Source organism: Notechis scutatus, chromosome 7 (assembly GCF_049901735.1).
Source record: "Notechis scutatus isolate UNSWTSFEM ecotype Mainland chromosome 7, rNotScu1.2, whole genome shotgun sequence".
Lineage (NCBI taxonomy): Eukaryota > Metazoa > Chordata > Lepidosauria > Squamata > Elapidae > Notechis > Notechis scutatus.
This window is the reverse complement of record NC_142015.1, coordinates 455,511-483,501: the sequence shown is the minus strand read 5'-3', so window position 1 is coordinate 483,501 and position 27,991 is coordinate 455,511. Positions and strand designations below refer to the sequence as shown.

At 52.7% G+C, this 27,991-nt stretch overlaps 1 protein-coding gene and 1 long non-coding RNA gene across 2 annotated transcripts; both read left to right on the top strand.

Moving 5' to 3' along the window:
- Positions 1-23: 23 nt before the first annotated feature.
- On the top strand, positions 24-24,512 carry TGFA (transforming growth factor alpha). The gene is made up of 6 exons (XM_026684749.2): positions 24-236; positions 10,074-10,127; positions 19,161-19,278; positions 20,543-20,692; positions 21,252-21,361; positions 22,018-24,512. The coding sequence occupies exons 1-6, from the start codon at positions 197-199 to the stop codon at positions 22,023-22,025; spliced, it is 480 nt and encodes a 159-aa protein (XP_026540534.2). The 5' UTR covers positions 24-196; the 3' UTR covers positions 22,026-24,512.
- A 1,120-nt stretch (positions 24,513-25,632) lies between these two features.
- LOC148130001 (uncharacterized) lies at positions 25,633-27,621 on the top strand. Its single transcript, XR_015750333.1, has 2 exons — positions 25,633-25,908; positions 26,009-27,621. It is a non-coding gene; the product is annotated as an uncharacterized LOC148130001 (long non-coding RNA).
- Positions 27,622-27,991: the final 370 nt, after the last annotated feature.

The following is a 27,991-nucleotide window of genomic DNA, read 5'->3' as shown; positions in this document are numbered from 1 at the left end:
GCGGGGCGCCGAGGGGCGGGGCGGGGCGCAGCGCACACCTGCGAGCCGCCCGCCGGCCGGCCGGCCAGAGCGGAGCGTCCGCAGCCGCAGGTGGAAGCCTCGCTCTCGGCATGCTGGGCGGCGGCGCAGCCGGACACGGGCTGACAAGGTGAGCCGCTCCCGACCCGCAACGCCCGCCCGCCCGCCCGCCCGCACCATGGCCAGCGCGGCCGCCGAGCTCGCCCTGCTCACCTTCGGTAAGTGCGCCCGCCCGCCGCGCGAGGGAAGTTCGGCCGAAGCCGCCGCTCCGCTCGGGCCCCTCGGCTTCCCAGGCCTCCGCTGCCCCGCCCGCCCGCCCGGGAGAGAGAGGTGGCTCGGCTGAAGCAGCCAGGCTGGGGAGCTCCGGGGTTCAGGAGAAAAACCGGGAAGCGGAGCTAAGACTCGCCCTCCTCGATGAGGACTACCTGCTTTTCTTTCAAGAAAGGGGGAACTGCGCTCAAAGCAGCTTCCCAGCCTTTGGCAATCTGGGGCCCTCCGTAGCGGATTTGTAGGCACCAAGTTGGCTTCTAGGTGAACTGCGACTATTTACCTCTCCGTGCGTGCGAGGTTTGTGCTTCCAGTATCTGTCTGAGAGAGAAAGAGAGAGAGGCTGATCTTCATTTTTCAATTGAACTATTTGATATTGGAAAGAGTTTCGCTCTTGATCATTTTCTCTGCCTCGCCTAGTCATTTTTTCCCCTTCAAGGCCTTCTAAGGAAACTTTGCAAACCGGGGAGTGTTTCTTTCTCAGTTGCCCCTCATTGCTGTCCAGGCTACTTACTCTCTTTAAAAATGTGAAATAGCTGGATAATTTACAGAGGGGCTGTTTGGGGAAATGTGACAGGGAATCAAGAGCTCCGATCCCTCCAGTCTTGAAAAAGAAATCCTTGCTTTCAGAGCTGAGTTTTGAGGGCATGAAGGTGTGAAGAAAGACAAATTCCCAAAATGCAGTAGAGAAACACCCCCCCCCCCAGTCTCCCAGCCTCTCCAACCCTTTGGAGTCAGCAGGTCAAGCCAGGTATGTCCCTGCAACGCTGTGGCGCATTTGGCACGTGCCCGCAAAGCTTTAGCTGGCATTATTCTCCAGCCAGCCCCTCAGATCTCCCTGGGATTGGGGAGCTGCCACTGCATCGGGAAGGCAGAAACTGCCTCCAGGGACTCTGGGTGGTTGGGGATCCCCATGGCCGTGCCCCACTTGTGCCGCTGGAGGGTCTGGACTTTAGGGTGGCAGCCCATTCTGAGAGCCGGGGAAGTCTTCCCGAGGACGGCCTGGGCTCTGGCAGAGCTTCCAAACGTGCCCTGGGTGGCCCTGCCCAGTTCTAGGCAAGCTCTCCTCCTTCCAGGGTTTGGCTGTGTTTTGTTTTTGTTTTTTATAGTTTTGTCTTTAGAAACTTCCTTCCTTATAATTTGGAAACTTCTCCCTTAAGGAGCTTTCAACAAAAAAAAATAGATTTGACCTGAGTCACTACAGTGATGCCATTCCTGCACAGGACGTAGGAGAGCAATGCAGTTGAGAAATTCCTGGCCCTGGCCTCCGGGCACCCTCATTAAGCATCCCGAACGCGGACTTATCAGCCTGCTTCCTTCCTAAGTGCCTTGAATTAAGTGGGAACTACTTTGAGTCAACACATTTCAGGTCTGGCTGCAAAATTACAAGCTGGAGAATGCTGCTTTGTTGACAAGCCCCGATCATGGCTGCCGATGGGCAGAGCGGGGCCGTCAGGCAAGGCCTGGGGAGAAAAGGAAAGTTTAACGCCCTCTGCTCGTGGCCCCCAGCAGGCTGCTTGTGCCTGTCTGGAGGGAAGCCGGTTGTCTTCCAGAGGATATTGATGTGGAACGATGCTAATCATGGTTACAATGAAGCTGGTCTAGTTCTGGAATTCAAAGGTCTTTTTGGTGGTGTAACAGTTTTCAGATGGGCACACAGGTTCACCAGCTCCAGGTTCACCCATCATTGGGTGACAGCCATCCCAGACGAGGTTTGGCTGGGCTTCTTCAAATATTTCAAGTATTTGAAAACTATTTGTCAGCAACGGGCTGTTCACAGAGGCCTGATAATCATCTGATGAATCTTCCTTAAGAAGCAGATGATAGAAACCAGCTTCCGCTTCCTCCGACTCCAGACAGGGTGGCTGTGCTTACTGGAATTTGGGGAGTTGTGTTCCCAACGTGTCCCGGGCACAACGCTGGAGGCTCTCGTGCTCGTACCCCGAGGAGTGCTGGGCTGTTCTGTGGGAAGAGCTGCCAGGAGTGTGAACACCACCATCGCCTCCTGAGCAGATTACCCCATCGCAGTAGATCCAACCAGATGCTTTTGCGACATTGTTTGGGTGCAATTCTTAGAGGGTGTGTGTTTTTCTAGAGCTAGAATTGCTCAGTAGTTGTTACATAAAGAGGCTGCACCTTCTTTCGAGGGAGGGAGGGAGGGAGGCATTCATCTCATAGCATAGGGCCCATTCTGGGAGGAGGTTTCCCGCTTGTCTCCTGGTAATGCCTGGGTGAGCAAGAAGCCGGACAACGGCCAAGGAAGGCCTTGCTTTCCAATCAGTGCAAGTGCTCCCTCTCTTCTGGGGGGGGGGGGACTCTTCCGGTATCCCGAGAGCGCCATCGTTTTCCTTCCCCCTCTTAAAGGCCAAGCAGAGGGGTCTTCGTTGGAAGCGGTTGGACTCCTCTCTCGCGGTGTGTATCAACCTCAGAATTCTGAGAGTTGAAATCTTCGCATCTGCTCTGTTGGACACAAATCCGCCGAGAGAATGAACCGGGCTCTCCTTGTGTTGGTTTGCAAACTTTGGGGGTCCCTCTCACCTTAGCCCTCTAGTTCTCAGCAGGGCTGGGAGGACCCCAGTCTGATCTCTGCAAAGGCTTCCTTGTGTGCAGGAGCAGGAATGTGGCACCTGCCTGCAACACCTTAATGCAGCCACACCTTTGTGGTGTGGCCCTTCAGCCACAGCGGGCAGTGAAGCCATCCTAGGGAAAGTCATGGCTGCTTTAAGGTATTACAAATGGATGAACAGGTGTTTTCTAGAGATGCAGCAGCTGCCCAGCTCTAAGATGCCTCTTGGTCTCTAGCTCTTTAACCATTATTGCAGAGGTAAGTCCCTGCCAGGTCCAGCAGTGTTTTTACAGGTGCTGCCGAAATAATCTCTCCTGTGCACCATTCGCTGTGCCGTCCTCTGTTCGATAGGTAGCCAAACTCGTCCTTAAAGTCCCCGCGTCTCGGGGTTCTGGTGCCTGAACTTGCAAAGAAGTTGTCCTCTTCTGCTGGCTGACTCTCCTGGGCCGCAAGCTCTACTTTTCAGCAGCCAGGTGGAGTTCTCCCCAAATTGTTGGCCCAGTTTTGACAAACGAATTCAGACAATCCAGTAATTAGGAAATTGAGGAGACATATAAAGAACCCCTGCATATGGGAGTCCAAGGAAAGGTTCAAGGGTAGAGCATAGATGTCAAATTGATTATTTGAGGAGGACTATCTGGAATTGGCTGGTTCCTCTTAATCTCATTCAGCTGAGCAGGTGTTAAAGCAATTTGACTACTGTTCAAGTCTGAGTAACTTCGTCTTTGCAGCCGTATACTAAGCAGTTCAAGGCAACGCCTCCGACTTCTTACTGCCAAAGTCACAGTTAGGCTGCGAGGAGGTTTTGAAGGCCTCTGGCTAGACAGGGACGCCCCTCTGCAAGGAAGGACCCCCGGCACTCGAGAGGGAGGCTCCAGCTGTGTTTCCAAGGGCCAGGCTGCTTCCAGCTGTGCCGGAGTGGAGGAATGCTTGGGATGGGAGAAAGCTCCGTGGGGGGAGCAGGCCCTTATTACCCGAGTCCGTTCTTTGGGGAGGGGGGAAGAGTTCCAGCAGGGCCAGCTCCAGAGGGCCTCAGGAGGGGCAAGAGGAAACGGGAGCAACCTGTAATGATCCGGCTTGGGCTTATTTTCAATTTTCTTTAAGGAACTTCTTTCATCTGTGTTAGAAAAGAATATCTTGACAAGTGGGAGGAGGACGTTTTCTCCACTGCTTCTCAAGTTTGCCAGGAGTTTGAACACCACTGCTTGTTGCTTTTCCAACAGAGGAACCATTCCTGATTCTGGCTATGAGGAAGCGTAGCTGAAAAACCTGTTGTGGGAATCCTGCCTTTTTCTCCGGCTCACTTTTTTCTGGTCCTCAGAGTCCCGGAATGAACCACTCCGGCTGCCCTTGGCTGGCAGATTCTCCCTTGCCACCGAAACTGCCCGGTTTCTCTCGCTGACTACCCTAAAGGGAGCTGCCTGGAGCTGGGACGCCGAGTGCACCCATGGGCCCCCCTTTTCTATCAGCCTCGCGAGTGGGAGGGCAGGAGCTGCTGGGCTCCACAGTTGGGGGAGGGGGCTGACCGGCCCTCCGTCTGCCTTCTTTCACAGCTTTGTAGAGCGGTGTTTCTCAATCTCAGGGCCTTTGAGGTGGGGGGACTCCAATGCCCAGAATTCCCCAGCCAGCATGGGTGTCGAGGCAGTTCTGGGAGTTGGAGTCCACCCATCTTAAACACTGCGGAAGAGGCAGCTCGCCTGGCTGGAGGCGGAGCCTTTCAGGAGAAGCTCCCTGGAGTCTTCAAGCAAATTAGGGCCTTTTGCCAGGTGCTGGCAGGTCCGGGAGCCTCTCTGGTGCTCCGGCCCCTGCAACCGGTGGAGCTCCAAGGGGAAGCCAAGAGGGCAGCCGGGTCCCCTGGGGTGCAGACCGCTTTGGGACAGGGCAGGGAGAGTCTTTGGCCTCGGGGAACCTTGAGGGGAGGCCTCAGAATGGAGGGACCGAAGTCCTTTTTCTGGGTGGTTGCTGTTCTTCGCCTGCTATTTTATTTCGGACATCAGGTTGGAGGACTCCTTTCCACCTACACCCAGGCACCTGCCCTGGACTGTGAGCTGCCTGCATAGTTACTGCCTTGAAGAAGAAGAAGAAGAAGAAGAAGAAGAAGAAGAAGAAGGCGGCCCAAAGACACGGCCTAGAAGTGCCCCTCAGAGCCTCTGGGGGAAGCAGCCACCTTGTATTAATGCTGTTTGGGGGGGCTGTCAGCACCACCCTCGGCTCTCTGGCCTTTGTGCGTTTTCCGATCTTCTCTTGTGAAGCGATGGCTTGGATGATGTGGCAGAGAGTTTAAAGGAACAGAGAAAAAGAGGCCGAGACCCTAGAAAGGATGCAGAGAAGACGAGAAAGGCTTGGAGGCCAAACCAGATGAGAAGTCGCTCCAGCCGAGTGAAGGGGAGGGTTAGGGGGCATAACGCAGAGGTGGGATTCAGCCGCTTCTGGAGAACCGGGACCGGAAATTTGGGGTAGTTGGGAGAACCAGCCAAGCCCACCTCTTCTCGGCCTCCCATCGAGTCCCAGCTGATTGGCTGGCTCTCCTTTGGTTGCCCTGCAGAGGAGAACGGAGCTGGAAAGCAGGGCGGTGGGGTGGAGAGGGAAGGGGGATTTTGTAGTATCCTTCTCCTGCCACGCCCACAGAACCAGTAGTAAAAAAATTGTATCCTACCACTGGCATAATGTGGCCTCCAATAATTGAGGGGCTGCCGGAGGTAAGTCGGCCTATTCCCCAAAACTCCTGAGGGCACAAAGCAATGCGTGGAAGATCGTTAGAGAGAGATTAAATCTAGAACTAAGGATAAATTTCCTGATAATTGTGAGAACAATTAACCAGTGGAACGACTTGCCTCCAGATTAACTATTTGACCACGATTCGATTCTATGATACAGAAACATAGGGCTGGAAGGGACGGTATAAGGTGTTCCGCTCAAGCAGCGGGCTGGACTGGAAGACCTCCAGGGTTCCTTCCCGCTCTGTGATTCTGTATTCTGTGTTGTCTTTTCTAAATGATCCTCTGTGAAAGTTGCCGCCTGATTAGAAGAAATAGGGGGGGGGGGAGTCTAAAGTTTCAGGCCAGGAAGAGGGTGCCCCTTTGTCTGAAAAAGAGGAAGGGGAGGGAAATATTTTTCCCCTTGTTTCACTGTTGTGGTGTGTAGAGAGATGCCACGAAGGCCATGATTGCGGAGCTCTTTGCTCCTGCTTCACCTGGCATCCTGCGTTGCCGCTCCCGTTGGTGCTGGCTATATGGGGGACGATGTCCAAGCTGGAGAGGTTCTTCCTATAGAACACCCCCAAACAGGACGTTCGTGGTGACAAACTGAGACACTGCATCATTTTGCATCTTTAGTTGCAACCACATCAGATACATGTTCTCTCCAGGCTCCAGTCCAGGGCAGAAAAGTGTAGTTCCTTCCTTAGTTTTCAAGGAAAAGAGGAACACGATGTTTTGTCCCTTCCTTATGCAACTGTTATAAGGCGTAAAAAGAACAAAACTCAAATGTCCAGGACAAGGGTTAGCAGCACACCCTTTCCCCAAGAAATCTAGAAATGTGTAGTCATCGTTTTCCATTTCTGAGCATCTTCTGACACTGATATCAAGAGGAGAGGCTACGCCTCGCTTTATGTTTCATATGTGCCGCCTATACCCATTAGAAAGTTTGGAACTTGTGTGGTGTGTCAGATCAGAGTCAACGCTGCTTAATAATTTTGCTCCAGACTGCTGAGTTCCAGCCACGGGGGTGGGGTGGGGGGGTGGGGGGGCCTTCAGGAGTTTCTGAAGCGAAACACGATGGATGCCCTTCAGGGTGGAATCTGGCATGAATGGCTAACTGGGTCCCCTTCTAACCCTCATGGGATTGCAATTGCATAAGGTTCTCTTATCACGGAGATACCTGCTCAGAGGGATTGTATATCTGACCACCTAAGTTGGAGGAGGCTCCATATCTTCCCCGGGTGGCTTTTCAGAAATGGAGAGGTGCCAGCGTGAGGGTTGAAGGCCCTGCTCTGCCATTGATCTGGCCGCCCTCTTTGTGGCCCAATCAGCCTTGGCTTGAGAAGGAAACACAGCCTTTAAACCGGGAAAACCTAACCGAGATTGGGGGTCGTGTATAAAGAAGGTAGCCATCAGAAAGGTGGCTTGTTTTTAAACATCGAAGTGAACTTTGTTTTTTATAGCTTGTTCTATCAGGATCCGAATTCTGGGGGTCTCCATGGGGTGGGTGGGAGGAAGGGGGGGGGGCTAAGGCCAGGTTGGAAAGAGACATTTTAGCCCTTCTGCTGAATGGGGAAGGGGCTCCTGGGGCTTCCCGGGAAGGACCCTCCGCAGTTTCATCCCTCCAAGCAGGGAAGCCCAGCCGGCCATTCCAGCAGGGGATCCCTCTGCTGAGTCAGGGGAGGCGCCCCACCCACCCACCCATGCAGCTCCGGGGCTGCCTGCATTTTATCCAGAGACCAGGCTTAGGGGAGGGCAGGACGGAGGGTCTCGCTGAAGCTCCATCCTGGGAGGTTTTCAAAGAAAAGCCAGGCAGCCCCTTGCCTTGGGGGGGGGAGGGGAATTCCTGCCCCGGGCAGGGGGAGGGCGGACTAGAGGGCCTCCAAGCCCCTTCCTGCCCTTGGATTCCAGGTACCTATAGCTGAGCCTGGCACATCGTACTGTAGAACTGTGGCAGGCAAAGCCTTATGGACCTGTGGACTCTGCTCTTCCCAGCTATACACCTTGTGCAAAATGCGCCCCGTGGGCCCTTTCCCCCTTCCCAAGAAAGTTTGTGCAAACTGATCTCTTTCTGCTGTCGGTTTTCTCTGCCTCGGTTCCTTCTCCCAGTGGCTGGAGGTACAGGTGGGTCCCCCTTGGCTTGGCTTTCTGCCCCCATGGAGCAGCCGGTGCAGGCCTCCCCTGGGTCAGGCTGCAGAGGGAGGGAGGGAGGGAGGGCGGCCTTTTTCTGCCTGCAGCCTCTCTCGTCGGGTCCCCTCAGGCCTCCTTGCAGGCTGCCCTGCTCCTCCCAGGGTTGGGCTTTGCTGGCCTCGCTTGGAATCCCGTCCTCTGGTGGGTGGCTGGATGGGAGCCCTTCCTCCCTCCCTCCCAAGGGTGCCAACGTGCTCCCTGCTGCTGTCGACTGAAAGCCCTCTGGGGGGCATGAATCTCTGCGCCGCCAGCGCCTCGGTTCCCTCTTCCCAGAAGCCGACAAACGCAACGTGATTGTGCAGGCCAGGGTTTCGGCCCGGGGGTGTTGGTTCCTTCCCTGCCATCTCACTGTGACTCATTGGCATAGAATTTCAGGGAGGGGAGGGGGTCAAAGTACAGCTTTTTATGCCAGGGCAGCGTAGCCGGAGCCGAACCCTGCGGCCTTGGCTAAGTTCTCCAGCCCTGCCCACACCCTCGTGGAAACGGCTCTTCTACTCCCCAGACGGAAACCAGAATAGGTCTGCTTGGACGATGGATGTGTTGCTCTTCTCCCTTCTCCTCCACCATGGAGTCTCGCCGGTTTCTGTTTTGCGGTCCTGTCGGAGGGGACTCGGTGTAAGGCAACGCCAGGCTGGCCCTGAGCTCACCTGCAGGCCAAGCCCTTCCATAAACGAGAAGGCCCCTTTCTCGAACGGCAGAAGCTGGGGCCCGGCTACTGCTAGCCAAGTTTCCTTCAGTCATTGACAAAATCTCTTAAAATGTTCGAATTTTTAAGGATTGGAGTTTGGCTGAGCAGAGAATTCTTCAGGACCTGAATTGGGCAAGCTTAGGAGGCTGGATTGCTCCTACTGGTTTTCCGGCGGCCGTTGTGGGAGCTGCTTTTTCCCTGGTTTGCCTTTTGGGGGACTCGCACTTGGGGGCTCCTTTCAGGTCCCTCTCTGCCAGGGGAGGGGGGTTGCAAGGGCAGTTTCTCACAACAGTTGCATTCAGAGCCACTGCGGCAGCTGCATATATTGCACAGGGGTCCAGCAAGGGAGGGAGGACCTGGGAAGAAGAAGAAGAAGATTCGGGTTTTTGCTTCGGTGGCCTCAAATCAGGCCACATTTTTTGTGTTCTGTCGAAGATCCAACTCTGGGTGTCCGGTCGGAGCATTTATAAAGGGGGGGGAAGGAAAATAGATCCACGTCTACCCCTGACATGGACAATCCCTCCGTGCTTGAGAAGGTCAGGTGAATAAATACTTTTCCTCCAGGGGAGGAGAAGGACCTTACCTGGAATTGCTCTTGGGGCTTGGATGGCAACATTTTGGGTTTCCCCCGACCGTTCCGTTTATAGACTTACAGACTTCGGTGGAGAAGAAAACAAATATTGTGATAGGATTTCTATAGCCCTCAGTGTGTGACTGGAAAGGGGAGAGTCTTGAGTCTCGGCCTCTCCGATTCTTTCGAGCGGCATTTCTCAACTTTCCGCAACTTTAAGATGTCTGCACTTCAAGTAGATCCTCAGAGCAAAGTATAAATATCGATAGATATCCAACCCCCAAATTGCAATAGAACAGCAATCTACTAAAAGCCGCCTGCTGGCTGTGAATTGTGGGAGTGGAAGCTCACAGATCTTAAAGTTGCAAGGCTGAAAAACTCCCCTTTAAAAGCTTCTGGTTGTGCGAAAAGTGGGTAGCCTCACTAGCCAGGGGTCTGGTGGCGCCTAAGGGGCGGAGGTCCTAAAGCAAGTTGCCACGGAGGGCGGCTTCCAGCTACTGGTAGCAGCTCTTGACACACCTCTTCTCTTTTTTCTTCTCTCGCTCCCTCCCCTCAAGTCCAGCTCGTTCCCCAGTTGAAATTCAAGTCTGTTTTCTTCCTGCAAATGGGACCTAGAAAAATGGTTGGAATGTATGCAAAGTACATTCATAACTATACTGGTTTTGCAAATACGAGGCTACTTTGGAAAGTAAGTCACAGCAAGAGCCGCTGTTTGGACTTCAAGTGGATTTGCTCACATGCTGAATGACGATATAATTTCCCCCTCGCCAGTATTTCAAAGGAAGAGAACGTGTAGCTTGCCGTGGAGTTGCCACGTGCTACAGGTAGATGCGGAAATAGGCATTCTGTCCGGTGGGCTTGCTCTAGGACAGCATTTTTCAAACTGGACAATTTTAAGATATGTGGACTTCAACTCCCAGAATTCTACTTGTGTTTGGCCATTAACAGACTCAAATAACAGCTCTTAAAATACATTGCCACAATGTGATGTCATACAATCAAAATTTAAAAGTCAATGTGTAATTTCCAATTAGCTGCTTGATTGTTTTTAACTTGGATGTTTTCTTCTTGTAGGTGTTTTGTTGGCGGTGTGCCATGCCTTAGAGAACACAACAGCAGCCTTGAGGGGTGAGTTTATTGCATCGCAAGATGTAATGTCTTCAAACTTCACCCGCGACCGCTCTTATCTTTGGGTGGGGCTGTGTCAGGGCATCTCCCAAGCATCAGCCACTCTGGGGCTTGGATACACGGAGGACATGGGCCCTGCCTAGCCAGAGGCCTTCCAGGGGGATTGGGCTTGTGGCCACCTGCAAGCGGGGAAGGCTGTAAGCCCACGTGCTTGGGGGGCTGACTGGTTGGTGACCGCTGGTCTAGATTGCAGTGGGGTTGGGTTGTTTGTGAATCAGCCTCTTGGGGGAACTCAGTTCTTAGCAAGCACCTGAACCAGACAATCCCCTTCGGCTCCCGAGGTCCGAAAGTGACAGAACAGTTAATCCGTGGGACCTCTGGCCTCCCGGAATTGGGGGGGGGGGCTCCATCACGGGAGGTTTCCAAGAATAAACCGGACAGGCATTTGACTGTGAGGGTGTAAGGACTCCTGCCTTGGGCCGGGTTGGACTAGTCTAGGTCGTCATAAGCCAAGGACTACACCAATCACCATTGAGCCCAAAATTTCTGTGGCTAAGCAAGGCCTTTGTTAACTGAGTTTTGTAACCTTTTTGCCACAGTTAAATAAATCACTGCAGTCACTGAGTGAGTGTCTCCCATTGGCTTTGTTTGTCAGAAGCCACCTGGGAAGGTGTGACAACCGAACCCCAGGAGCCTGTACCTGTCATCAAGGCCAATTGCCAATTGCCAAGCCCCCCAATTCTGAACATGTGAGGGTGGGAATCGTCCTGCAGTCGAAAGTGTGAGAAATACTCCCAAGTTGCTTTTTTCAGGCCCGTTTGTAACTTTGAGGGGTCCCTAAATGTATGGCTATGAATCAGGGACCATCGGTGCTCTTTTGTTTCTGCCTTGGTTCATCTCTTGGCCAGCGTGGGGTGTTGTTCCTGAGGCGATTACTGCTGTTCCTGGAGGGATTTCTCTTTTTGAGGGTCTTTGCTTAAAGTCCCCTCCCACAATTTCAGCGTTCGATTGCAGCCTTTCAGGACGCGTGTCCGGCAGTTGCCAGAGAACTCCTGGCCATGCGCCAGAGTGCCCCACGTCCATGGGTCTCAAATGCTGCGGTGCCAGAATGGGGCCCCGAGAGTTCTGCAGCCAGCCCCCCATGACACAGCCACTCTGAAGCAGGCCTAGACGAGGCTGGCTCTTTGGGGGCTCCGTGGCGGGGCAAAGCAAGGGATCCAGGGGTCGCCTTTGCAACCTCTCTAGATTGGTCTGATGCTCAGGTGAGTCTTTCCCGTGTTTCGTTTGGGGAAAGGGCTTCCGTGTCCTCGCTCGCCCCCAGACTCTTGAGCAACGGGCTCTCTCGATCTCCCTGATCCCTGCTAAACAGACTCCGGCAGCGGTTTCTCCAACATACTTTTGGAGGGCACCACTTACTAATTGCTCAAATATGCAGGTGTGGCTCCAGACATCTCTGTGGTTGGTTTTTCTCACAGCCGCTTTCAGTGGCATCTTGTTTGGCAGCTTCCAGTTGATGCTGCTGAGAGTAGCATTTGGTGCCAGCGTTGGCTCCACCGGCGTTTCTCTGGGAGCGTTTTGCTAACCAGGGAGGCTGCATCCAGGGCCACCTTACCCTCTTCTTTCCTTGCCTTCCTTCCTGCCAGGCAAAATGACCACCGGCTATGTGGCGGCCAAGGACAAGCGGCATTCCTCTCTTTCAGCTTGGTTTTAATTGTAGGTTTGCCTCCGTCGTGGCACGCCCTTCACACACTTGGTAACATGTGTCTGCTGCTGATGGCTCTGCTTTTAGCGTGCTGCAGTTGTTATTCTTTCACTCAAATAATTGCCCGGGTTCTGCTGGGCCTGACATTTTAAGGAGGGTTCAGAGAAACTGAAGTGAACATGGCCAGGAGAGCTTGAAAGATCCGGGAATGTTTAGCCTGATGAAAAAGATGATTGTCGAAGGATCCAGAAAGGGGACCCCCGAGAAGGCTGATCTCTCATCTCACCTCAGAGAACAATGGGCCCAAGGCAGGGGAAGAGGATTCCAACTCCTTTAGACGAATAAGAACAGGAGGATCAGGGACCAAGGAAGGGGACAGGCACCTCTTTGCTGGAAGCAAAGCCAGGAATCGTTTTGTGGGAAGGCTGATAATTTGGGGGTCCTTCAGGAGGGGACAAGACTCGGTGTCCTCCGTGGCCCCTTTCCAGTCGGTCATTCTAGGACGCTACGAAGTGGCATCTCCAGTGGATCCCTGGTGATTCCAAGGGGCAGTGGTGTGTCCCTTCTCTGGGTGGCCGTGGAAGTTTTCTTTAGGGCACAGCTGAGGGGAGGCGGGAAGGCAGCTTCCTGCCTCCCATCAGGATCTTTCCTGCTGTCCGTATGGTGGGCCTCTACATCTGGAACGTTTAAGGGAGAAAAAAAACCCCAGAGTTTGGAAGTAGCCACCAGCTTTCGTAGAGTTCCTCGCAGAACATTAAGCTAATGGTGCTATTGGTGCATTTCTTGACCATATGCTGAGCAGCCCCCCTCCCCTTCTCTTCATTGGCAGGAGCTTCTCGGGGCTGCTGTGTCTCCCGCTACTTGCTACTCGATTGCAGTCACTGCAACATCTGGCAGCACAAATTGTCCTGTTAAGCCCAAGTTAACAGTCAGCGAAGTGGGAAATACAGTTGTGCAGTGGGAGGGAACGTAGTAGTGCATTAAATGACAGTGCCCACAATCCCTTTCCAGTGACCAGACTGCCTGGAGTTTATGGGCATTAAAAGTCACCTGGTTCTGCAGTTGGAAGTGTGGCAAACGGGAGAGGGTCCGCAGTGGGCGGAAGAAAAATCAGGGCAGGGTCTTTCTCAGGCCCGCCCTGAGCTCCTCATCCTCCTCTCCTAAAGAGGAAAATCAGACTCTGCAGTTGACCTGCAGGATTTGCCCAAATGGTACCTTGAAGGCATCTCCCAAGTTCTGGGCTGGGAGGACCTTCTGCCCGCCTCCTAGTGCCCTCACGCCCCCTTTGCCCCAGCTCTGAGCCTATAGATTCAACCCAGCCTTCTTTGGCTTCCACACGCCAGGGTCTTCCCACTGATGGAGAGAGTGGCACACACGCACACACACCCAGCCACTGACTGGGGACAACACCTGGATGAGAAAGGCGTGATGGAGCTTGGCTTGCTGGCTCAGGAGAACCAGCTTCCGGAATCTGCTCCGGCCAGCATGGTTGTTGGACAGGGTGAGCCTGAGTGCCAGAAGCCAGCAGATCAAAGGGGAATTGCTAATTTCGGCTGAAGTGGCGTCTCTGTTACTCATCAAGTAGCAGTCCTGATGATGCGTTACAGCTGTGCAGCAGCTGCCGAGTAAGGCGGGGCACCTCAGTGGCTAGTAAGGAAGCACAATGGTTATTTCATTCTTCCCTTGACTTCCTTGCTCTGGTGCGAGATGTGGGATGCTGCCACTTTGTACACACACACACACACACACACACACACACACACCGCTGGCATAGTCTGGAGAAGCAGAGCGAAGCCCGGCAAGGCCATTGGGCAACGGTGGGCAGAAACCCAGCAAACGACGTGCCCAAATAATGGCTCACCTCTTCCGAGCCTTAGTCAATGTGTAACAGAAGGTAGCAAAGCCTATTCAGGTGGGGAAACGGAGTCTCTGGCCAAAAGCCAGAAATCCAGACAATTGGAGATGCCGTTTAAATTCCCTCTCTGTCTGTCTGTCTGTCTGTCTGTCAACACACACACACACACACACACACACACACACACACACAATAAAAAACAGACAATTGGAGAGCTAGCCCGGGCCAAAATGGAGCCTTTGTGCAACCTCCCACCACGTCTACGAGTGTAGGAAGGAAGTCCTTGAGTTTTCAGCTATGCTGGGATATTATATCTACTTCTATGCGCATTTGAGAGGTTTACCAGTAGGAAAATATTGTCAGAGCTGCCAGAGATTTCAGAGTTGACATTATTGTGGGAAACTCTCAGATACATGAATATACTAAAGTCCTTCTGGTACCTTAAAATAGGAAGAAAAATGGGGAAAAGGAGCCTGAAGAGAAAGGCCAGCTGTGAGGGTGATTACAGTCCTGCATCCAAGGTTTCCTCTGCCTTGCATGGTTCTAGATACCCACACACTTATTCTTTGGCAACAGCTTCGCCTGACTCGTACAGTGGCCCATAAGTGTGAAATTATGCCACTGCCTGAGGTCCCTCTGAGGTTTGGTGGATTTTATGAAAGGATATAATTGAAAGGCGGTTGAGAGAGAGGCATAAACCTCTCAGCTTTTCACTTTTCTGTCCAGGGCCACAGAAATATTGTCAACTTGGTACGGTGGGACTGCACAACAAAACCCCAGACATGTCTAGATGGACGTAGGGTGTGTGTGCGTGTGTGTAAGGTGGGGGATGTTCATGCTTTGCCCGGGTTCAAAGAGAAGCAGCCTTGGAGACTTGCAAGGGGTCAATTCATGCTTCGCGGTTATTTACGCAGCAGCGCCGTGTTGAAAAGTAGCCTGTGTGCGTTGGGCAGTGCCTTCCTGGCAGTTGAATAAAAACCCCTTTCTAGCAGCTGAGCTTGACTTTGGATGTGGAGGGGGAAATAGAGGAGGCTCTGCCACCTCCACCTCAAAGGGGCTGTTTTTCTTCACTTTCCCTGCCAATTCCTCAAGGGGGAAACGGCCACCAGCAAACGGAAGGGGGCCCCTTTTCCTAACTGGAGCATCTGCCACACCGACTTGGCTGCCTCCAACGCTGCATCATCCGTGTCCGTTTCTTCCCTGGCAAAATTGTGGTTGCGAAGGGCAGGCAAGCTCACTGGTGGTGGGGCAGCACAAGCTGCTGGTGCTGGAAAGGGGATTCTGGAGTCAACTGGTTCTGGTTTTGTGGGTGTCACCACATGCATGCGGTTGTTTTTCCTGCCGGCCAAGAGCCCGAGGTTTAGATCCTCTCTTCTCGGCGGTTCTTATATCTTCCCTGTGTTTCAGTTCTCCTGCTGTTCGACCTGACTAGAACGGAAAGTTTCTCCTAATGGTTAATGTTTCTCAGTTGTTTGGCCATGGAAATGAAGGGCATGAATGTGTTCGGCAGGACTATTCTCAGGGCTGCTCCTTTACTGTGTGAACAGAGCATAGCCGATGTATTTATTCCCTTATATACTTATTAGCTTTTTATCCTGCTTTAATTGCTATTATAAGTGCCGAACATGCCTAATACCAAATACCTGTCCTTATTTTCCCATCATAAACAACCCTGTGAGGTGGGTTGAGCTCGGGGGGGGGGGGCTGGTGCAAGAGCATCGGGTGGCCTAAGCTTCGTCCGCAGATTTTGACGCTGGACTCTTTCGCCTTTTTCTTCCTTTCTACCCCAAATGGGTCGGAAGCCCTTTCTTAAGAGCTCCTACAAGCATCTCCTTTTAATGCAGCTCCCTATTACAGAACCAGGGTTGTCCCATCCCAGGTGGGTCAGGCAGGGAAGGCATGGAGCTGACCCCACCCACCAAGGAACTCCGACTGGGGGGAGCCTCTCGGCCCTTAGCCGCCTCCTCCGCCCGCCCCCCCACCTTGCATGGCCCCACGTTGCTCTGCTGCCTGGGCTTTTCGGCACCTTTGGGTTCTTCTCCCCGAGCCAAAGCCAGGAAGCCCATCAATTTTCAAAGGTTCCCCGTCTCAAAGCCGTCTAATGTCTTCCAGGTCCAGGAAACGGCTTCAATTAATTCTGGTCTGCCTGGCCTGCTCTGCTCTCCCTTGATGGGAGGCTTTGAAATAGAGCCGAGATCTCCGGAGGGGCTCACGGCAGGCGGGACACAGACTGCGAGCTCTTTGGGGAGGGTCAGGGGGACATTTGGGGCAGGCGAAAGGGAACCTCTCATGGTAGGAATCCCACACACACACACACACACACACACACACACACACCCTCCCAATTCCGAGGAGGGGGAGGATGATCTCCACCCTTTGCAACATAAAATGGGAGCAGCCAAGACATGCCTGCCAGTGGACGGTGTGTGTGTGTGTGTGTGTGTGTGTGTGTGTGTGTGTGTGTGTTATTCCTTTGCCTGGCCTGGGAGGAAAAGAGCTGGAGGGGAGACCAGCCCTTCTCAACCTGGGGGATCCGCGATGTCGTCATGGGGTGGGGTGGGGGGTGTCCGCGAAGGCTTGAAGAAATGTTACCATTTAAGCCTTGAGCCTTGGGGGTCCTGTGGCCACAAAGGGGACTTAAAGGGGGTCCGTGGTGGAAAAAAAGGTTGAGAACTGCTGAGGTTAAACTAGGTTAAGGGCTGTGACAAACGTATCGTGGTCTGGGGTCTGGTAGCAGGCCAGGCCGGCCTGCAGCGTGACTGAGGGCCTTATGGGAGTCCTCGACAACTGAAAGTTACAACGGCACTGAAAAAAGGGACCCCATGGCCGTTTCTCATACAGCTGTTGCAGGGCTCAATCGTGGTCAGAAGTTGAGGATTTCCTCTGCATGTTTAATTGAGCTGGCGTGGAACTGAAAGAACGCTTGAAACCATCCCTGGCTTGCAAGAGCCAGACATGGGGCAGAAAGGAGAATTCCCCCGTCTCCCCTCGGGCCTGTGCTGTGCCCACTGCAGCCCCCCTTGTGGGGTGGTCCCCGTCCTTAAAGCGGGGCATCTTTGTTGATGAATGTGAAGGGAGGACCAGAGGATTTGAGGCCTGGTGCTTGGCCGTGATTGAGGGGGGAAGATGGTGCAGCTTCCTCTGGCCTGAACCGGGAGCCGCAGCCGAGGGGCCCGGGAAGCATCCCTGAAGGACCAGGGAGGCGGCCATGGCTGGGGGAGCAGAGTCAAGGCCCCTCCCGTGGTTGCCGTAACGACCCTCTTGCGTTTTTTGGCATCCTGGGGACGCCCCTCGCTCGGCTGCCTTGTGGGTGGTGGGCGAGGCACAGGCTGCCTCCATCCCACCCTTTTCCACCCCGAGACTTAGCTGCTTTAAGTGGTTCTTGCAACCCCCCCCCCCGTTGTGTTCTGGATGTGTCTGATGAAACAGGCCGCCGTCTATAAAGGCTTGTGCTGTGGGAGTCCTTTGGAGTGGGACAACCACAATCAATCCAGTAAAACGACAGATGGGATCAGTTTTAAAGGGCCGCAGCGAAGCCTTTGTTGTTCTCGGCAGAAAAGATTTAATGCCACCACCCCACCCCGCTTGGAATCCGTAAGTCAAGAATTTGGGCTTCAGAAATCATCGCCTCCGAGCACGGAGCGATTTCCGACTGCAAGCACCTCTGGTCTGCAACTTGGATCCCTCAGGAATGAGGCTCTGGCTGCTGCCCAGGTGCTGGCCAAGGGCTGCTTGGCTGAAGTTTGCCTCTCCCGGTTGTCAAGGCCCATGAAAAGGGAGGCAGAGCCAACCACCAGCGGTGCTCAAGTTCTCAGGATCCGCGTAGGGCAGGCTGCTTCTTCCCGTGAAACATGAAGCGTGGTGCAACTTTGGGGTGATTGCATGACGCACCTGGTTGCACCTGCTGGAGGGCTTCACGGGGAGTTAAGGAAGGCCCACCAAGGGAACAGCGTGCCCACGGGCAGCGCTTGGAGGCTGGAAGGCAGCTCCGGATAGGGCAGCGGGGAGACCCGATGTGGAAAGCCGTGCTGAGCATGGAAGTGATTCGGAAGGCAGTTTCAAGACACATGCTTCCAAAGGCTGGGACTGATGTCACGCTCCATTAGCCTCTTCCTGCAAATGGATGTGGTTTGATCGCAGTGCATTCTTTCTCAGCCCACCGGCCTGAGAAAAATATGGCCAACTTCCTTCCTGGGCTCAGCAGCTGTTTCTGCTCCAGTAGCATCTCGTAGCCGGATCTCAAGGCAGGCAGGATGAAAACGGGGAGCTTGGACTGTGGTGCCTTCCCTCCGGGCTTTTAATTCCCATGGTGCCTTCCAAGAGGGGGGCTAGAGCGTCATTTTCCTACAAGTAGTCGTACAAATAGGCCTCGCTTAACAACTACAATTTGGACCGGAATTTCAATGGTTGAGTGAATTGGTTGTTAAGTGAGATGCCGCGTGACTGCCCACTTGACTGTTTCACTCAGTGACTGCAATCCTGGCCCTCTGGATTGTGGTCATTAAGGATGATATGTGTCATTAAGAGGCAGAGCCCCAGGTAAGGAGGACACGGTGGCTGAAACCCTGGGAAGCTGAAAATGGCGCCTGCCGAAATCCGAGCGGGGTTTTCAGCCCTGGAGGGGAAGGCGCTCCTGCATGGCTGCGCCAGTCTCTCAAAGCCCCCCTGAGACACCACATGGCCCCCTTTTTACCGGGCAGCCCTGCTGTTCAAGAGCTGAAAATCATCCCCCTCAAAATCCATGGAGGCTTTTCAGCCCCTGAGGAAGAGACGCTCCTGGCTGGCCTGAGGCTCCTTCCCTCCTGCCCTGGCCTCTCGGGAGCGGCTCCCAAGGACATCAGCTGCCCTCCTCCCGTCGGAGGCGGCCTCTGCGCCTCCCTCGGCAGGCGACTCTTCCAACCCCTTCCCAAGGAGGAGAGGCGTCCACAACGCCCCGCAATTCCCCACTGGCTTCCCAATGATTGCAGGAGGCGCCTGGCAACTGGTTGTAAGTGGGAGCAGGTTGCCAGGTGCCCCAAATGCGGCCCTGTGACAATTTAGATTCCTGTCTTCATTTTGTATTGTGCTGACACTTGAAAATAGGAATCCATTATAAGCAGCAGACTGTAGTTTGTTCCCGGCCGCAGATCATGGAGTGAGAAGAGCAGCAGCAGCAGCGGAGGAGGAGGAGGAGGAGGAGGAGGAGGAGGAGGAGGAGGAGGAGTTGTGTGAAGAACCATTGATGGGGCTTCCCCCGGTCCCTCTTGTGATAGGTGGATCGTGGTTTGGCCTTGCTGGGCTTTCCCCCGGTCTGGTTTCCCTGCCTGTAAAATGGGTGTAATAAGAAACCCCTCCGTTCATCATAGAGTGAAGCTTTAATAAAACGTTCTGACAATCTTCTGGAGAAACGCCGACTGGCTCCAGAAAGCAGGCTGGAAGAGACTCGGAGTGGCCTGAATGCAGGTGTGAAAACTAATCGATCTTTTTGGGCATGTAGGTCCCCCGATGGCAGCTGCAGTGAGATCCCACTTTAACAACTGTCCAGATGCCCACAGCACCTTTTGTTTCCACGGGACTTGCAGATTCCTGGTGCAAGAAGAAGAACCTACTTGCGTGTAAGTGTTTGCTTTGGCCTTGTGAAAGGCCTGCGCAGGGCAGTTACAGCTGAGGAGGGGGAGGAGAGCAAATGGAGCAGCCCTGGGAGCCAAGAGGCCTCTGGGCCTGGGGGGACTCCCTGCTGGCTAAGACCCTGCGGGAGGGGAAGAGGGTCTCCTGGGAACCTCTGCTTTCTGAAGGGGGCGTTCCCTGAACTCAGGGCCCCAGAGCAGAAAAGGCCCAACGTGGCTGGGGAATTGGGTGTCATACCCCTTCAGCAAGGGGTAACTGTATCTGTGTGCACCAAAAGGTAACACGCCAATTGGAACATCTGTCCTGTCGGTCTGTCCCTCCCCCCCTCCCCCCCACCCCTCCCCCTCCTCCTCTCTTGGGTCACTTCTTGCCTCAGAAGAAAGGAAGCAGCCCGGGTCCTGCTTTCCCTGCCCTGAAAAACAGTGTGTGTGTGTGTTTGGATGCACAGAAGGACTTGCACATTGGTTGCACGGGACCCCCTGCAAGCCCCCCAGGGATTGGGGGCTTCCTGGGATCACCCAAGATTCCCAGCCTCCATCTGAACAAGGTGGCCCCGCTCTGTCTTTGTGGCCGGAGCAGAACCGGCTTGTTAACCAAGACCACCTTTCCCAGCTCCAATGTTCTGCAGCTGGCCTGGCCCCCCAATTTTGGCAACTTCAACTCCCATGATTCCTCCACTCCTGCAAGGGAGCTCTGGGAGTTGAAGTTCACAAGGCCGAGAAACACCACCTAGACACCACCGCGCTGCCTTCAGCATCTGGACTATAGCATCCCGTACAACCATTTGTCCAGGAGGATATCAGGTTTCCTGCTATGGGTTGCTATGGGTTTCCTGCTATGGGTTTCCTTGCTATGGGTTGGGGGTTGGACTAGAAGACCTCCAAGGTCCCTTCCGGCCTGTGATTCCATGGTCCTAGGATTTAAAAAGACTCACACAGTCTTTTCCACACGAAGTCTCTTCCACACAGTCTCTTCCACACGAAGAGATGAACCGCACAGAAATGGAGCCACATAGAAAGAGGCGGTGGGGAGATTGGATGGCTGGCGCTTCTCCAGCGCTTGAGCAAGGGGTGGGTTCTCCAGCTGCAAAACAGCCGTATGCCGGTGCTTGAGCCTGGCTCTGGGCACTGGGCGGCAGTGCGGCTGGCTCCCCTCCAAGCCCCTCGCGCTGGGTGGCCTGGAATCCAGACTGGCGGTCTTCCCTCCCACTCCCTCCCCTCCTAAGACGAGGCTCCTGCTTTCCTTGCCCAGGTGCCATTCTGGGTACATGGGTGCCCGCTGCGAGCTCGCCGACCTCCTGGCAGTGGTGGCTGACACCCAGAAGAAACAAACCATCACTGCCTTGGTGGTGGTTTCCATCGTCGCCTCCATTGTCGTTATCATGGTCTGCGTCCTGATACAGTGAGTATAATTCTGCAGAGGGCCGGCTTGAATCCGCCTTTGCTGGAGGCCCCTGAAGAGCCAAGGCTGGCATGGACTCCCGTGCGCAGCTGAGCTCTCTTGGGCAGGCCAGGGCTCGTGGCAGGAGCCGCGGCTTCTGGGGGATTGCAGCCTAGCTTCCTCCAGGGGTTTGGGAGGACAAAGGGTTCCGGGGAGCCTAATTCTTGGTGGGGGGCTTTGGGGTCAGTCCGCCATATTTGGCTGTCAGTATCGGGTTAGCCAAAGAGCTGCTGACAAGACTTGGATTCCAGTCTTGGATTGAAGGGCTTCCATGCCGTTGACAGATTGAGGGACCCTGGTCCATTTCTGGGGTGGATCCGAGCTTCTACGGGACCCTGCCGACAAGTCTTGGTTCAGACAGGCTGAAGCCACGTGGGCTGCCTCCCAACAAGCCCCCCATTGTTTCCGCTCCGGAAACCAATTCTCTGCTCCTTCCTTTCCCTCCTTGCCTGCCAGCCATTCCCGTTCCTGGCCCAAACTTCTTCGTCTGATTAACCCACCATTGTGTGTGTTTCTGCAGTTGCTGCAGGATACGGAAGCACTGCGAGTGGTGCCGGACGGTGGTTTGCAGGCAGGAGAAACCCACCGGGCTGCTGAAGGGGGCCACGTCTTGCTGCCACTCAGAGACAGGTAAAGCCACCGTATCTGTGCCAATCTGGCACTTGTCATTTCAGACAATCAAATCCTGGTTCTGTCATTTGGCGTGGGCAAAGGAAGAAGGTTGGCACTCGAGCAGGAGGAGACCGGCTGGGAGAGCCCTGGGGGTCCGGGCCAGGCGAGGGCGCAAAGTGGGGGGGGGGGCTCTCTGTGGAGAGTATCCGTGGCGTCCCCTGCTTGAGCCCTGCTTGGCTCAAGGGAAAGTGGGCCCAGAGGGACAGATTGGAGACAGAGGCTGAATCCTGGTTTGTAACACTCAGCATGAAAAACACCAGGCCTCCAAACAGACCGAATGAACAATTCTCAGGGAAAGAGGTGAATAAAACGGCCTCCTCTTCTTCTGCTGCTGCTGCTGCTCCACCCAACGTCCTTCAGAGGTTCTTTTGGGATGGGAAATCGGCGGCCTCGACTGAAGGCCTGCTTGCCACCTCTTTGCCTAGTCTCCTGCTTGAGCAAGGGGGGTTAACTAGAAGTCCCCCCCCCAAAAAAAAGTCCTTTCCCCAACTCTGTTATTCTGTTCAATAATCCCTTTCAAACTCCACGGTGGTCATCCTCCCCTTGTGTGGCCTTCCAGGGCAAAACCCAGAGGTTTCTTTTGGTCTGCACTGACCTCCTTGCTTGTTTTGCAGTTGTCTGACAAACACCAGACCGCCAGATGGGAACAGCACAGAGTTGTACCTGAGAGGCCTACAATATTCTGAGAAAAACTTTCATACGGACAAGACGGTTCCCAGAGACGTACCAGAAAGCCAGAGTGGTGCCATTTTTGAGGCCTTCTCCGGACCTTCCACCAGAACTTTCCTGAAGGAGCCGCCTGGTCAGTGCAGCCTCTGACTAAACCTACAGGGTGGTTTGTGACCAGCAGCAAATCTCCAAGTCTTCTTGGAGAGGGAGTGACAATCGGCAGCTTTACTTTGACTGCAAGCACCAAAGGAGCAGCTTGTTCGAGGGTGGGGTGTGTGTGTGTGTGCCTGGTCTGCCTTGGAAAAGGTTTGTTGAACGGAGACGGGACCCAACATCCCCTGAAGGGCTTTGCCTCTGTCCGTTGTGTCTTTGGACCCCTCTCCAGCGGAAGGACGCGCCCCTTGAGGCCTCTGGGAGCAGCCCAGCCTCCCTGTGGCCGGTCAGCCTCGAGCGTCCTTGCGGAAGAAAAAGCATCAGCCTTGTCCGTGTCTTGTAGTATCCTGTTTGGGGAAGGGGGGGGGAGGGTAGACTGGCCCACCCAGCCTCTCCGAGCCGGAGGAGAGCAGAGGGGCTTGCCCTCCCTTCCCTCCTTCTGAGTCCTTGCTCCTGGCCACGCTGAGAAAGCCCCTTGGCCTCCTCGGCCGGGGTCTCCGGGTTACTTGGTGGCAGCTTTGCTACCTTTTTCCCACAAGAAATCAGACCCGAGAAACCTGAGCTGTTACATGGCAGGTGGGAATGGGGCGTTGGAAGAGGCGCGTCTGGCCTTGTTTTTAATACTGACTTAAACGCCTTTGAACTAGATGAGAAGTTTACTAAAAATCCATTTTTAGCAGGGGTGTTTTTAAAACGCTGCACCGTTTCTAGGTTTACGTGCTTGTATGGGATTTCTGACTATTGCAATGTTTCGGGAGATAGAAGATTCCTCCAAGTCACAAACATTCCTTAGGACTGGGGACGACATTCCACAATTGTGTGGGTGCTTGCGTGTTTTGACACACACACACACACACACACACACACAGGCACGACATAAGGGTTTGGCTCCAAGAGGGAGGTAGATCTGGGAAAACCTGTGCAAGTGTGTGGCCGGATGGCCTTCCGCGAGTCCAGGGGAACTTTGGGAGTCGAGTTCTTCTCATGAAGGCCGAGAAGCCCTGGAACCAGGCCTTTGACAGGTGCATGGAGGTTTAAAGGAAACCTGTGCCCAGGTAAGTGAGAGAGTAATAGATCTGAGAAATGTTTCGAGAGCCAACAATTAATTCTGATTTGCATGCAAGCCAAAGCATCAGTTTCACCTTCTTTCCTTTGCTGATGGAAAGAAGGTATATTTGCCGACACTCCTGATTTTTCAGGTTCCATTTCCCCAAACGGATGACTTGGCATGCCAACGGGAGCTTCGTGCCATAAACTTTGTGGCCATGTGACAAAGGAATGAAAGGGGGACATTGGCTTTGTTCCTCAAGTTGTCTGGCTGACAGAGGCTTCTGTTATTTTTAGTGGGTCGATTCTTTTTCTGCCCTTATCCTAACGCCCTATCCCTCTCTGACTTTCCTCAAAGGAGAAATAATTGGGTTTTTAAACCCACCCCCTTCTTTCCCAGTCTATAGATTGGGAGTTTCTCAAAAAAGTAAAAAAGGAAGAAAGGAACTCCAAGGAGCTCGGCCTTTCGGTGGAGAATTGCCTCTACGGAGGAGAGCTGGATTCCTACCAGACCTGGCTCCCCTGGCCTTTGTCCGGGGTTGGGCTTTGGATCGTTTGAACGGCAAACCGTCCAGGACAGGATGGTCTCCCCTTTCAAGGGGGTGGAGGGGGGGAGGGGGGAAGAGCCTCTGCGGAGTGAAGGCAGCCTCCTGCTCTTCTCCGGGTTTCTGTTGTGTGGTGCTGTTTAGAAATGAACAGCATCCTTTCAGCTAGCCAGTGTTTAATCTGATGCGACCCGGACTTATGGAATTAATCAACACTAAGCTGAGCGTAGAGGTATCAAGGCTTTTGGGGAGAGAAATGGTTTAAAATTGTCAAACAAAAGATTTCTGCTAAGGCAAAAGAGCCCTTTTTCATCTTAAGTGCATTTGAATTATGCTGAATTATCAGCCACTAGATGCCTTTTCCCCATTCTGTGTGTTGACTCCAAGTTAACATTTTGTCCTTTTTCACAATTTAAGTTTAGTTTGGTCCATAGCCAAATTGAAGTTTTATTTTTAACCAAGGTTACACTTTTTTCTTCTGTATATGTTGCACTGAAGGTTATTATTTAATATTTTAATTTATTGTGTGGATAAATTAATTTGATTCATGTAAGATATTTCTGTGATTGATTGTTATTTCTTCCTTAATACGCTGAGATAATAGATATTTAAATGAGTGAAATACACTTTTCATAATACTTTGTTGTATTTTTTTTTAAAGGAAGACTATAAATTAAATAAGGAACTCTTTATGCAAATGTTAGTGCTCTCTGTGTCTCATTGCAATCCTGCTTCTTCCCTTGAAGAGAAACTTGAATTGCAAAGGTTCAGGCTGGGCCCGAAGCAAAACCGTTTGTGTAATGGAGATGATTATTCTTCCCGGGTGGCTGTGAGCATAAGGGGGTTGGCCCAAAGCCACAGGTTGGGTTACGTACCAGCTCCCTTCTTCCTCCAGGGTGATTGTGTGAACTGTGGTTGGATGAGCCACAGAGGCTTGCTTCGTACCACAGAGTAAGCCATGGACCACAGTTCACAAACTATAATGGCTGCATTCATACCGCAGTTGGATGACACATCACTCTAAACCATGACCAAAACAACCAATCAAATTACTCTTACATGCAAAACAAGCGGTATGCTTCACTGCTCTGACCAGCCTCTCTGGGATATAAATTGGTTGTTCTGCAAATTTGAACGCTTACAATGCATTTTTGTGCATTGCTTACATATTTAAAATAGGAAAGTGTGTGTTGTAAGCGCAGCGTGACTAGAAAAGGAAACATATTACAGCCAAAGCTGATTGACTGATTGGGCCTACAGTTAAGCGGGAGAAGGCAGTTCCAAAGGGGAACCCGGATCCTTCTGATTTGTTAGATTGTAATGTTTCTGACTATTTTGACAACCATCAACATTCCCTGAGTGCCTGAAAAACGAGCGTAATTCTCTCTTGCCAAATGGGAGAGCTTGAAAACTTTCCTGGCTACCGGTTAGCAATTTCAACTGTAAGAAACCTAATTAAGAAATGGGGGTGACATGGAAAAGTTGAGGTCAAGGCTTGGGAAATGCTGGCTGGGGAATGGTGGGAGCCAAAGTTGAGAAACGCCAATCTCAAACATGCAAGAGAAAACCATGATAAGCCTGAAATATTTTGGAACAAAGTGCTTTGGACTGATGAGACAAAAATTGAACTGTTCAGCCACAACTACTGACATTTGGCGGGTGGGGAAGTGAGTTGAAGAAAAGAACACATTGTCAATTGTTGAGCTTGAGGGTTGCTCTATCATACTTCGGAGTTGTGTGGCAGCCAGTCGCACAGGAAATATCGTGTGGGTGGAAGGAAGCAGGGATGCAACTAAATATCAATGTGCCCCAGAAGCCTCACAGTCAGGAAGAAATGGAAGTTGAGAAGAGGTTGGGTATATATCAGCAAACCAGCGCAGTTGAAACCCAGATCAACTAAGTAGTACAGGGAAAAGTAACAGTGTGGAATGACTTCAAAATTCAGACGGGAGATTTTAAGCCTGAGCTGCAGCATCAGAATATTTCTGGACCACGGAAGGTCTGCAAGGAAAACATACCAAAACAACCGAGGGCCCTGTAATGTTTCCAAGGGGCTCAGAGTGAAACTTCCTCTGTTCCTAAATAAAACAGGTGGGAAGCCTACTGGAAACTTACTACACCTATTCAGTTACTGGTTTGTCTTCATAATTAAATGCAACGCTGATTTTTGGATTTTGCTTTTTGGGCACAGGCTGGGAGGGACTTCACAAAAGGATTAGCTCCATGGAAGAAATGAAGGATCCGGGAAACTACGGACCCATCGGCCTGACCTGGGAAAAACCCTGGAAAGGATAAGTAGGGATTTGTGCTGGAAACCCTCTTTCCCAGACACTTGGGGCGAATGTCCTCTGGTTGGCTCAGCTCAGCAGCTCACAGGGAGCTTCTCTCTCCAGATTCCAGACTTCCGCACTCGCTCCTGACCGCTTCTTGGCCATTAGAAGACACAGCAGATGACTGCAACTCCCATCATCCCTTTCCACTGGCGAAGGAATGCTGGTGCCCAATTGCACAGGGCTAGTTACAAGACTGAACAGCTCAAGCCTGGGTGTCAGGTGCAGCAGCTACAACCAACAGCAATTATTTCCTGCATTCCTCCAAGGGAATCCTCCACCTGTCCGGGTCACAGCATGGGCGGGTGTGTGTCCCGAAGGAAACCTGCGGGTCCCCATGGCCAGAACGGGGCCCCCCCTCAGTTCCCCAAGTGGACTCTCCTCCGTACTCCAGGCTGTTTCTAAGGCCAGTCAGCAAGGAGTGAATGTGTACAACGGACCAAAGGGCCAAAGAACAAACAGGGTTTTCTCCATCTGCCACTGCACTGGAATTGGAGGCCACCCAAGGAAACTCACATCTGATAAGGGGAAGTAGCATTTCTCCACCCAGCGTGTGATCCGCCAGCTGAACACCCTGCCAGGGATCTGGGGTTGGCTGCTGGTTGAGCGGGCTTCCACAGGAGGACAGACCAGCTCCTTGGGGCAGGCCCCTCAGAGGCCCCAAAGCTTGAGAACCGGGCCTGCCCATGGGTACAGGCAGCCCACCTCCACCTGCCACATCCAGGGGAGCCCCACTGGGTGAGGACCTGCCTGGACCTCCTCTCGGTAGGCCACTGGTTGACCACCCTGCGTGAGAGAGAATGCTGGCCAGGGAGGCTGAGTCGATCTCTCTTCTTCTTCGGTTCAGGTCAGCATTATTTCCGTGTTGAAGGTTGTTTTTCCTTCTGTTCAGTCACGCCCGATTCTCAGAGCCTGGCTGGACAGGAAGGCTTTTCGGAAGTGGTTTGCCATTACCTCCTTCCCAGGGATCAGAGAAATAGGGGAGGAAAAGGGATTGAGTGGTCAGAACAGCACATACAAGATTAAGATTCTTTGTCAGAAACCATTGTGGCTGCTTTGATAGGACTGAGCAGAGTTTAATAGGTGTAGACATCAACTCACAGAATTGCCCTGCCAGGCCAAGCTGGGAATTCTGGGAAGTGAAATCCGCACATTTCAAAGTTGCCAAATTTGAAAACCACTGTGATGGAGTAAACCTGTTGCAGCCAATGCGTAACCCTGGCACTTGGTGGGAAAGTTTCTCCTCTTTGCCACTCTGGCTGGCAAAACTATGAGACACAAAGCTGCCCCTGGTTGGACTTGTATCTCCATGTTCATCCAGTGCATAATTTAATTTCTATTTTTTAAATGTTTACTCTGCTTTTAATGTTGGGTTTGTACTGTCCAAACCTGTTTTTTTTTTTAATTTTAGCTTTGTTACGTCACACAGCTTTGTTAATGGTAATAATTTAAAATTTAATGACCTTTGTAAAAATTACTCTGTTTTGTTTTGTTCAGGACTGGTTGCAGCAAAAAACAAAACACCACCACCATATGTTGATGCACAGTTGCTGGAACAACTTCAGGAAAATTTCTGGGGCCACAATGTGCATTTCACCACACATTTCTTTTTAGTCAGATCTCATGCAGTCAGAGATCTTTCTTTAATTAGAGTCTACATGAGGTTACAGTTCTAACATTTAAGATCTGCACGAACGTATGCAATTCATCAGCCTTCTTGAAGCAATCCATTTTAGGCAAATAGATGAGATGGGCGACACATATATCTAATAAATACAAAACGAGCAAAACAAACAGGTCACAAGATAGCTACAATCATTTCCATCCCACAGAATTCTCCATTG

What these genes read in the sequence shown, in the direction of transcription:
- TGFA (XM_026684749.2), top strand. Translation starts at nt 197, where the DNA reads ATGGCCAGCGCGGCCGCCGAGCTCGCCCTGCTCACCTTCG. An exon ending in GCTCGCCCTGCTCACCTTCG is followed by an intron (nt 237 to 10,073) that starts GTAAGTGCGCCC and finishes TTCTTCTTGTAG; the next exon opens with GTGTTTTGTTGGCGGTGTGC. An exon ending in ATGGTCTGCGTCCTGATACA is followed by an intron (nt 20,693 to 21,251) that starts GTGAGTATAATT and finishes GTGTTTCTGCAG; the next exon opens with TTGCTGCAGGATACGGAAGC.